Here is a 12,159-nt window from a genome sequence, read left to right on the forward strand (position 1 = left end):
TCAGCGAGCATATAGCCGGGTACTTCTATTCTTCAGCACTCATTCAAGCATGCACAGCCTCTGCAAGCCCTCTCTCAGCCCGCCGTTGTCTGCGCAAAGTCCAGGGATACGTACCTGCAAAGATTCTGCGTGGATATCTGTCCGCACAGAGTTAACGCATATATCCACAGAGGCCACATTGTGCACGCACACGTCGAGTTCAACTTCAACGAATTCGGGTTGAAAATTTACGAAATCAGATAAATCTCAGCTCTTGCACCCATGTACAGTTTTCGCCAGTATGGCAGAAATGCGCTCACTGATCAACCACCAACCGTTTATTTCGCAGTACCACCTGAAAGAGGTTTCCACTTATTGGGCTCTGCGAGAGACCTCTTTATCCACGGCATAAATTCCCAAGCACTGGCGCTGAAGAAGACAGCAACGACGCCAGGGCAGCCGGATCCCTGGTTGTACACGCCCACTTGCACTGACTTTCTCCCATTCAGCACGAGTGTCAGCGGTGCACCGGAGTCGCCCTGCAGAGAGAGGAGCGCGCATTATTTGCTATTATCTGAGACATGAGCTTTCTCACATAAGAATTGATATTTTGCCAATAATAAGCAGTAAGGAAAATATTATGTCTACTGTATAAGTACCATTCGGTTTACTAATTCACTTTGAGTAATACTATCGTTTGTTTTTATTTTTGAAAAAATTAAAAGCGTCGTTTGTTCGAATAAGTAAATAAGCAGATATGGCTAGCATATTTAGACCACATGCTAATTTCTTTCAGTGAAGTTCTCAATTTTAATTACTTTAGATGATAATTTGATTGCAGCACCATTTAAAACTTTAAATTTCTCGTTGCATCTGGACGTGGCTTTATAGACGTAGTAGAGCGAAAGTAATCGATATTTCCAATGGTTTGCTTGCCACAATCATAACGAAAGGACTTTCCACCAATTTTCTTCAACAAACGGGCGTCGTGCGGGTGCTATTGATCTTCTGTACATTCGTCTGTTCTTCGTGCGGAGTCTACGGTTGTCAAAGTTTATGAAGGGCTATTTTCTGTACTTCTCCTATAAGCATCAACCACCTCCCTGAAGCCACCGTCGATTTCTTGTAAAGCTTCAAGAAATGTTGCTGAGTTTTGTTCCGTGGACCGATTGCTTGATTGGGAGTGTAATGTCAGCACTTGGTGCCCCATAAACGTTTTGCCAGCATTGCCTACGTACATTGTCCGTTTATAACCCGGAAACAACAAGTGGAGTGTCCATTAAGGTGGAATTTCTTAAGATTCCACTTGTGCACTCTTGGTTCGATAACACCGAGCTTACAGCTCTTAAATGCTAATTTAGGTTTGGTACAACTCATCAAATGTTTGCCTTCCGCTATTTTTAGTATCATCTCGTGTCAATGAGCCTGTCTTATTCAAAAACTGTGGCTATCGAAATGGCTTCTGGATAGTGCAGATTTTTGGCTCTGATGTTAAGGAATCCAATCTCGAGAATCATGTAGTTTTGTTTCATTGGACGTGTAAAGCAAATAAAATTTCGGTGGGCAAGGTATACAATGGTTCTTTAAGCCGCTTACAAATTTTCATTTACGTTTCACTCATCTGGTAACTAAACGACACAGGAAAAATATTGCTGGACCAATACTAAAATTATCACTGTGTTTCGGATGAACATACGCTGTGGAAAGGAGGCAAAAACAAGTCCTGCAATCGAGTGTCAGGGTCAGAATGCAACACGATGAGTTGCTCATTCCGCATGCATGTGTGCAATGACGGCCAGGTTATATTCACAAAGTTGGCATCATTCCATGCAATACTAAAACTTTCTTCGATTCATTCATAGCCCGCACATCGAAAGACTGATGAGGCCTTTCCTCTCCTATTGCAATAATCAATCAATATTTATTATTTCATTCTGCCGCATGTAATAAAGTGCTTGCAAAGATTCCTTAAAATTATATAAAATCTGCCTCCCTTACGTTTTTTCGTCACGCAATTTCGCCATATCATGAATTCTTAAATGCCTGGAACTAAGTGCCTGTCTTATGCTATATTTTGTTACACGAATTCATACATACAACAATAAGTATGGCTCTTTTTAATGCGCATCTCCCCTGTACTTACATGCTAATTGTATGTTTTTTTCCCGCGCATATTCGTGTTTTCGTAGTCAACCCACTCCCCTCTGTGATGTTTCTCTCCTGAGGGTAGCAATAAGTAAAATGAACTGTAGGCTCGTCGCCTTATTGCGTGGGGCCAAATGCCTGTAATATCGCATATGTTCTAGCAATATAATGTAAGTAAACCGTGTTCTTTGATATATCATCACAAAGCTGTGCGTTCAAGTAAACCTGGTTTAGATTCCTTTCATCAACCTCCGCCAGGAGTGGCTGATGCTCTAAATGGGAAATCTGTTACAGCCTCCAAAATTCCAGTTTCACACTCAACAAACACTTAATCCCTATTGCGATGAAAATCGCTATCAACTCTTCATTTTAGAAATTACAACTGTTCGCTGAAAGATTTTCTCGATTTTTGTCTGATGGAGCGTCCTGGGTATGGTGGAATATTGTGACACATTGTCTGGAGAAATTACCTCCTGTTAGATATTTAAGTTGAAAGCTGCGCTAGTTGATGATTTGAGGAAGACACTATAATATCTAGCTCGTAACAGGCGCGATTGAGAGAGAAAAAGCACGGAAGATTGATATCAAATCACTTTATTCACAGAACACATCTATATATGCAGACATAACGTGCCTGAAATATCGGACACAAAATCACATGCGCAACGGCATCCTTCCCTTCAAGAAATGCATTTCCTTCAAAAAAAAAATTGGCTGAGGTTTCGCTTGGTAAAGCCCGGTAATTGCGAAAGCAATTTCCTCTGGCTGCGCCTAGGCTGGCTGGTGGTGTGTCTTGGTGGTGCTCTTACTAAGGGTTATGTTATCAAAGTTAGTTAATGACGTTTAAGGTTCGCCTTTAGGAGCGCAACGCGACAGCGTGTTGTAGCGGTGCCAGGCAGTCCACGGAACGCCACCACCCGTTCGGCGCGATGCCTTGCCCTTTGAACGCGACGGTTTTTGAGGAAAGGAAATTACGCAATAATTCTCTTTCATCTCGGTGTACACCCGAACCGCACCGTACAGGAAGGGAGGAACGCCACCACCCGTTCAGCGCTATGCCTTCGCGGTAGGCGGCATTGCAACGTCTGGCCGACGGCGCGCTGCGCGCCCGTTTTTGCGGCAGATGGCATGACGTCAGACCGCTAAGCGCGCCGCGCGCGGCAGGAACGGGAGTTAGGCCGCTCTTGGTCGCTGCGGCCTCGCTACGCGACGGCGCAAGTTGGAGCCCCGCTCTCGCAGCTGTGACGTCAGAGCGCGAAGCGCGCCGCGCGTGGCAGAAGAAGGAGTTAGGCCGCGCTTCGTAGCAGCGGCCTCGCTACGCGAAGGCGCGAGTTGGGCCCCTGGTTTTTGCGGCAGATGGCATGACGTCACAGCAGGGGGTCATGCTAAAGGTCATTAGTAGCTACCGGCCTCGCTACGCGACGGGCTGAATGTGCAACTAGTATTGCTTTCGCAATTAAAGAAATAACGACCGCTTACTCACGCACAGCACTCTTTCCGAGTGAATATGGAAGGCCTGCAGTATTTCGCGCTCCTTCTGGTTCGAATTCAATGAAATGACAAATATCTGTGCTTTGAGCGGCGCAGTACAACCTCCGTAACGGCGATTGCAATGTGCCGCCTAGTACCCGGATCCTAAAGATGCCTCGGCCGCCGCCCTGTGCTCTCTTAGCCGAGCATTTGAACAGCAGCGAGCTTGGCAGATGTAGCTATTTCCTCATCACAACTGAATTCTGTGGACCACACTGGCCCTACAAGTCAAATATGTTTTTTTTTTGTATATCACTGGGCGGGGCAATTATTGATGAAAAACTTTGCGGAATTTTTCGACTTTAACCGGTGCAGTAAACCAACCTCGGACGTTGCTTTTCTCGGCCACGTTCTTTTGGGTGTTCATTAGTTAGTGAATTTTGGGCAGTGCACGAATATAACGTTCTCTTATCGCTTAATCGTCGAGGTCCGTTCAGAAGCTGTTAAAATTTTATTTTTGTGGCTTTGAGAGGCGCATGCGAAAAGTTCCATACGGATAGATAGATAGGATAACTTTATTTGGCTCTAGCACAAGTGCTTTTTTTTATGTGGTCAGATGAGTCCATCCGCAACGGTCGGTTGCCCCTATTCCAGGGCTCCGCTGGATGCTGCCGTCAGCTGAGCTCGCCGTAAACCTACCTGAATCGCGCGCTTTCGAAGTCTTTGTTTGAGCTCGACTTCTTTCGTTTGGCTTATAGAGGTTTAACGTTCTAAAGCAACTCAGGCTATGAGTGACTCTCTAGTGAAGGGCTCCTGAAATTTCGATCACACAGGGTTCTTTAACGAACATTGACATCGCAGAGTACATGCGCCTCTAGAATTTCGCCTCCATCGAAAGTCGACCGCCCCAGCCGGGATTTTTGAACTGCAGCCGAGCGCCATAACCATTGAGTCACCGCGGTGGCTAGCATGCATGTATAGAGCAGCCCGATGGCAAGGTTTAGGAATACCCTTTTGGGAATTTTGAGTTTGGCTTAATCTAAATGCAAACTTTTTTAAACTTTGGCTGGTACAGGTAGGAAATGCGTGAGTTACTAAAGAGAAACGGAACGTCAGAAGAATAGGCTACCTTCTCTGGTAAGCTCATGGGGGAAATTCAGATGAGATATAAGGCTTAAAAGATTGTATGGATTGATGGAATAAGTTTTCATTTCCGCTCTCTTTACAAGCTTAAACGACGATAGGAAAGATGTTCACCTAGCAATCATAAAAATTATGCGCTTGAGTAAAACTTTCTGCTCGGTGAGTTTGTTCGGTATGATGATTTGAAATGCACTTAGCGCGACAAAGACAACAAAATTCAGTAAATGCGAAGGACCCACTATACGAGAAAAGCAGTTCAGTAAACAATTTAAATCGCCATGCGTATTGTGGGCCATAAGCGATACTGATACAAAACAAATAAGAGCTTCTACAAGCTGTTTCTGTTGCATTGCACTCAGTATCAATAAAGTTTACATTTATGCTATTTAAAGAGCGTTTGCGTGTTATGCTCAGGTTCAGGGCTCGCATGCAACGTTTTTTCCTTTCTAAAGAGGGATCCTATTTAGTTTTTCTGCGTAAGACAGTTTCCGCCAATGCATGAAAACATATAAAACCTTTTTTTCTTCGCTATTCTAAATTTCTTGCTTCAAAGGTATGAAATGTACCTGTGCAAAAGCGCATCTAAAATTTAAATTTTACAGAAAATGAAGATAACTATACCGCAAATATTTCACGCTAGCGAAGTTTTTATGTTAAACACCATGCCTCCAGGTCATGCCAAAAGTATATTAGGCAAATATTGGAGAGTCGCGTTTATCGTAGGCTAATAACTGGAGACCGAGCCTTAATAAAACATTACACAATATTAGGAGCGCAGCTATACTTTATAAAATTTGCCATTCAGAGCAGCCGCTCCTTTGGACAAGTTGTGCTATTAACACACTATTGTCTTGTTATGCACAGTAGTCAAGAATAGCATACAAAGATGACTATATTGGCGGAGAGTAAACCTTGCTGCAATATATTTCAAGAGGCTAACAAACATCTTTGTTAAAGAAGTATATGGCACGTCGTTTCCCTACGGATATATTCTAGATAGTTTGAAGGACGAAACTTCACCGAATACATCTCGAAAACAAATTTACCTGTTTTAAATTAGTCTTCCTTTGTGGCCCAGCCACAGCATTAAATAAGACATGCTCACAATACGCTGTAATTTGTAAAGAAAAAAAACTGCAGGGGACGGATAAGCTATGCCTTACGGGTTATGAGTTATTGCGCATATATGCGGAATTTCTTATTCACAGCTTTACACCCACAGCTCAGTGGGAGTCCTCAAACCCCTCCTTGCGCAGTGGTGCAGTAGTTAAGGAATGCTCCACCGCCCTGCGGTGCCGAAAAGTGGCGCTGCTACCGGTGGAGACTTTGTGACCCAAAATGCTCTTCCCGAGCAACTTCTCGCGACAATCATTATTTTAACTGCCATCTGCCACTGAGGTCAGTTTCGTCAGAATACGTTGGGCAGGTTGGGATGATTCCACAAGGTGACGTGACTGAGGCGGCCCACATAGGTTGCTACGGCAGGGTGTGGTCACCTGGGCAACTCTATTCTCCGTTCACAGCGACGGCGACACTGTATGCGCCGGGATTTTCTGCATAACGATAGCCCTAATGCTCTCGCGTTAAGAACAGTTTTAAATGCTTTACTGTTCAAGCCCTCCACTACGGCGTCTCTCATAGCCTTAGTCGCTTTGGGACGTTACACCCCATAAAACAAACCAATAGGTTTGGCTATTCCATGCTAGGACGCTTCTTCGATGCAATGTGTTCACAATTTGCAAGTTGAATCCATGCTGTGCCGCTATTTCCGTGAGGGTGAACGTTGCGCAAAGGCGGGACGAACCACAAAGAAGAGACGCAGAGACACACACAAGCGCACTTAGTGTGTCTCTGTGTCTCTTCATTGGGGTTCTTCCCGTGTTTGCGGATCCTTCACCTTCACAGCAGCATGCACCAACTAGGCCGAACAAGAAGTTTTATTGAAGTCCGGCTATATGTTTACTGTTTTTTGTGTCAATATAATACGTTTTTCTTTCATCAACGTTAAAATAAATGCTAGCACTCTAATGTATTTAGTATTGTTTACTTTTGTACCTTTCTACTTTTTCTCATCTTCTGTGTGCGAAATAGTGTAACCGCTCTCGTCACACAAAGTTCCATGTGCGGAACCTCTGAGGTACTAAATAAATAAATATAAAGCAGCTAGTATAATATTGAAACACTACTGATATTTCGGTGCGTATCCGTGTTATTAAATGGACGTTGCTACTTGAACTCGATTCGAAATGCTGCGTGCAACTTGTTAATTTTCTCCTGGAGCAAAAAAAAAAACTCCCTAACATACTTTTTTCTGGTTTTCTAATTCTACATTTGTAAAAAAAACATACATAGAATGCACTGACCCAGGCTATCGAAGAGACCAAAAACTGGTTTTACATACGTGACAAAGAGCGTTGCCTTGTCCTCTTGCACAAATTGCTGATGTTGCATCGAAACTTTCAGGGACTGCCGGTTTAACACGTTTGGTCTGGGCGTCGCACTCTTTGTACGACAAGCCGATGACTTCGAGAGAGAGGAGATTTGTAGGACTTGGGTCAGTGTTTTCTAGAAAACAGTCACAAACAGAAATGCAGTGAGGCGGAACACAGGGATCTACTCTGGAGAAGAGGAAGCGTACGAGTTTCATTTTGCTGTTCGCTTTTGACTCAAAATTTCGCCTATAACTTAATTACGTCAATGTGTTCGAATTTTGAATGCTGCCTGACCAATCCCGCCGCGGGTATTTTCCACTTCACTTGAGGCCAGCAACAACGACTTCTGACTATAAGTCACATTGAAAGCTCAAATTTCGAAAGGCTTGAGTGAAGCAATTTTTTCTTTTGTATATTTATTTCAGTCCATTCTCGCATCCGCTGTTTCGACTCGGTGATGACTGAGGCACTTTTATTGACGCCCTGGGTATTTTACTGACTCCTTGGTGTGCCAGCTCGTCCATCCTGCATTGGACCGCACCCGAGGCACCCAAACACGGGCTTCAACTCCATATATTACAGGGGTCAGTGAGACGCTGGCGCACATACTGCGTCTCTACGACGTACAGATTGCACATGTGCCAGCTTGGAAAATCAGGAATGCATTGTGCGAGCGAAGAATCCGCAGACGAAAGAAAAGTTTCCTGGAGTGGTATACGCCATTCCATGCGCCGACTGCGCAGCCGTGTACATCGGTGAGTCCGGCGATTTTACGCGAAGATTTTGAGACCGCCCGAATGCCGTGAAGAATCGACGGGTGGCTTCATACGCTCTTGCCGAATACTGGGTATCTACCGGTCTCAACATTGACTGGGAACAGGCACGTGTCCTTGCAAAAGAAATTAACCGAACACCGCGGCTCTATCTCGAGTCACTTATTATCCAAACGACAACAGATGCGCTGAACCGTTGTGATGGCAATAAACCCCAAGTATGCGCCAGGTGTCTAGGGTGTGACTTGGGCCGTATTGTCGGCAACAGTTTCCGCTTTGACTTCATTGTCAACAAGGCTCCCGTGTGGAAGTCGAAACGTCATTTCATGTTTCTTTTGGCCGGTGCCTTTTATTTTTTCGTCTTTTTCATTATAGTAAAACCATAACGAATATTTGGCTCACGCTTACCTAAGTGGTGAAACAATGCAGATGACCACGGCAAGCCCACCACCTTCCACTACTGCGTGATTAGATGCTTTGGTGTTGCGTTCACACATAGAAATGCTTTAATTGCACCCTTTATCAGGTGTTCTGCTCATGCGTGTTGAAATAAGACACCTGAAGGATACATCATTTTTAATTTTTTTGTTTAGAAATTTTACCAACAAGTGCAAGCGGAGAAACATTTCTTGATTTGAAGTTCTCTGTTTCAACCATCTGTGGGAAAGCTATAGGATAAAACAGCCGTGTTTCCTTACCCGCACGCTATGAAGTAAAAGTACACGTACCACTCTCTAGCATTTCCTCATACCAGCACACCTGTGGGACAAAACCTTGCCGTGAATGATGAGCGATGCACAAGCTTATTTCAGCTTCGTTACAGATCTTCGAAATGACAACCATTGGAAATTTTTTTCCATTACCCACCATCTTTCATGCATGCCGTAGGCTATATTTCTCCTATTTTTCGTTATTTAACCTTTACGCATATTCCATATATTCATAGCAGCAAAGCGCACGACAGTCTGATGCCTTTTGTGCCGGCATTCTCTTTCTTTCCATTTCTACTCGTCACAGACCTCCCGTAGTATGTAACTTCGATAGAAATTATCAACCCCCGTCGAGGCCTCATCCTAAATGTTCCGTATCATCCCCCCCCCCCCCCCCCCAAACTTCTTAGTCTCTTCCGCCCACCTGACATACTGCCGCCCTCTGTTACGCTAGTGTTCTCTGTGAATCCACTCCGTTACACAAAGTCCAATGGTTATCTTGACTTCGCAACACATACGAGGGGGGACCCAAAAGAAACCGGATTTTTTGTATAAAAACGTTATTTATTAACTCTTGCACAAAATTCCTTCAGTCACCTTCAAAGTACTCTCCATGAAATGCTATGTACTTGTCAAGTCTTTTTTCCCACTGATTGAAGCATCTCTGGAACTCTTCAACGCTGATATCGTCCAGTGCCCTTTGCGAAGCTGTTTGTACGGCCTCCACATCACCAAAACGCTTTCCTTTTAGACTTTTCTTCATTCTCGGAGAGAGAAAAAGTCGCACGGGGCTAGGTCTCGTGAATAGGGAGGGTGCGGAATGACAGTCGATCCACGAGAGGCCAAATAGTGGGTCACTCGTAAGGCTGTGTGTGCGGGGGCGTTGTCGTGATGAAGGAACCAGTCACCTGATCACCAACGTTCCTTGCGTTTCCTCCGCACATCCTCTCGCAGACGTCTTAAAGCTTCGAAATAAAAGTGCTGGTTAACAGTCTGGCCAGGGGGAACAAATTCTTGGTGCACAATTTCACGAACATCACAAAAGACATGATCATTGCCTTCACATTCGACTTCAACTGCCTTGCTTTTTTTTTGGTCTCGGAGAGTTGGGAGACTTCCACTGGCTTGACGCTTGCTTAGTTTCTGGGTCATACCCCTAACACCAACTCTCATCACCTGTAATGACTTTAGTCAAGGAGTTTGGATCACTTTCAATCACTTTTTTTAAATCCCTACTCAAATTTAATCCAATGTTCTTTTGATCCTGTCTGAGAATGCGAGGAAGAAATTTAGCGGAAACACGTCTCATTTGCAACTGCTCAGTCAAAATTCGCTGACGGGAGCTCCAACTCACCCCTGTCTCTTTTGAAATCTGGTCGATTGTGAAACGACGATCTTTGTTCATTTTTTGACAGAATTTGCAACGTTTTCATCGTTTCGAGACGTTGAAGGACGCCCAGAACGAGCATGGTCTTAGACACTCATCTCACCACATTTCAAGCGCCTAAACCACTCGAAAACTTGTGTGCGGCTCATAGCATCCTCTTTAAAAGCGTGTTGCAACATTTGGTAAGCTTCCGTTGCCGATTTTTCAACCAGGAAACAAAACTTCAAACACACTCTCTGTTCTTTTAAATTTGCCATAAAGATTTCGCAGGCGGAACAAAATAACTGCAAGCGAAACACAACACTACGCTCGTATTTTTGCCTGAAAATTTATGCCGTCTGCACAGTTGTTTCGTGAAGGTCTCTACTAACCCCATCTAGCGGTAGAACTCTCTACTACGTCTACGAATGGCAGCGCGCTCTCAGTCCGGTTTCTTTTGGGTCCCCCCTCGTACCCTCCCCAGGCCGAATTTTCCCCGATTTCGACAAGGATGCCCTTAACTCGCGCTTGTTTCCTCAGCCTCTCTGATAGCTTCCGGTCTCTTAAAGTTATACTTATCATTTTTCTTTTCATAGCTGGCTGCGTTGTCCTTAAGGTAAGCTGAACACTTCTGGTTAGCTTACACGATTCTCCCCATAGGACAGTACCGCCTGTTGTTTACTTCTCTTTTGAGGATTATAGGTAAACCGTCATTCATGATCTGAGAGAAACTGCCATATTCGCTCCACTCTATTCTCATTCTTTTAATTATTTTCCTCTAATGGTCCAGATCAGCTGTAACCACCTGCTATAAATGTCCGTATTCCCTTACTCCTTCCAGCACTTGACTACCAATTGCGAACTGCTCTTCCCTTGCGAGACTCCTGAACATTACTTTGGCTTTCCGCATGTTAATTTTTAGAGCCGTACATTCTGCTCTGCCTCTCTAACTCACTGATTATGCTTTGCAGCTCATCTCGCGAGTGACTCAGCAAGGCATTATCACCATCCAGTCGCAGAATTGTTAGCCAACTATTCCCAATCCAGGCCTCGGAACACCTCCTATGAGCAGGCGTGAATAGCATTGGCAAGATCTCGTCTGCGTGCCTGGCACACTTTCTAATTGCAGTGTCATTGCTAGCTTTCCGGAGGACCTTGGTAGGTGTGCAGTCGTTAAAGATATATTCCAGTACTGCGCATATGTCTTCTACACCCTGATTTTTCAGCGCCTGCTTGACTGATGAGGTTTCGACTGAGTCAAATGCTTTCTCGTTGTCATTGTAGGCTATACAGGGTGTCTCACCTAAGATTTTACACAATTTTTAAAAACAGGCTTCTTGAGCTAGGAGCGCGCTGTTTTCGGCTTAGCATTGTCAGCGGCGTAGTACTTCATAATAAAGCTAAGGCGTGCTAACTAGCTGGCTGGTTAATTAATATTAAATAGTTATCTTAACTATAACTATTAGGCTCTTTAATTGCTGAGAGGCGGGCAGCCTACCGTAAATATTATCCATATCAGTTTTTAGAATTTCGAAAATGCAGTTACCGTCGGCACTGTGACCCAACAAATTTCGGCTATGGGCCAGTTACGTGCACTGGAGGAGTTTCTTTGCCTGCAGGCTTGTCGAAAGCGCATGTATTTTGGTGCGATGTAGCAAACATTTGGTGGGCCGCAGCGCAGAGGGTAACCACTTTTTCGAAATTCTAAAAGTTGACATGGATATTACTTACGGTGGGCTACACACCTTTCACTAACTAAGGAGCCTAACAGTATTAGTGAAAGAGTTAACTATTCAATATTAGTTAACCAGCTGTATTCTGATGTACTACACCACTGACAATGCTAAGCCGAAAAAAGCACTCGTATAACTCAAAAAGCCTATTTTTAAAGGTTGTGTAAAGTGTTAGGTGAAACGCCCTGTATATAGTGGTTGCTATATTCTGCGCATTCCTCTACCACCTGAATGGTATTGTGAATATGGTCAGTTGTCGAGCTTCCATAACGAATGCATGCCTCATCATTTCCTTCAATCAAGTGGAAAGTGGCGCTTACTCTATTACCGACTCTATTGTAGGAAAGGAACAGCAAGGTGACGGTCTGTAATTTTTCAAGCCTTTGGCGTCTCCTTTCTTAGGAATTA

At 44.2% G+C, this 12,159-nt stretch overlaps 1 protein-coding gene across 1 annotated transcript in view; it reads right to left on the reverse strand.

Annotated features, from left to right (window-relative positions):
• Positions 1-317: 317 nt before the first annotated feature.
• LOC149326558 (cathepsin G-like) overlaps positions 318-12,159 on the reverse strand; it is a 43,075-nt gene continuing 31,233 nt past the window's right edge. Inside the window, exon 10 of the mRNA XM_089564613.1 lies at positions 318-518. Within this exon, the coding sequence (XP_089420739.1) occupies positions 318-518 (201 nt within the window). The remainder of the gene's footprint in view (positions 519-12,159) is intronic.

The sequence above is a fragment of the Amblyomma mixtum genome, chromosome 10, assembly GCF_055824585.1.
Source record: "Amblyomma mixtum isolate Tamu chromosome 10, ASM5582458v1, whole genome shotgun sequence".
NCBI lineage: Eukaryota > Metazoa > Arthropoda > Arachnida > Ixodida > Ixodidae > Amblyomma > Amblyomma mixtum.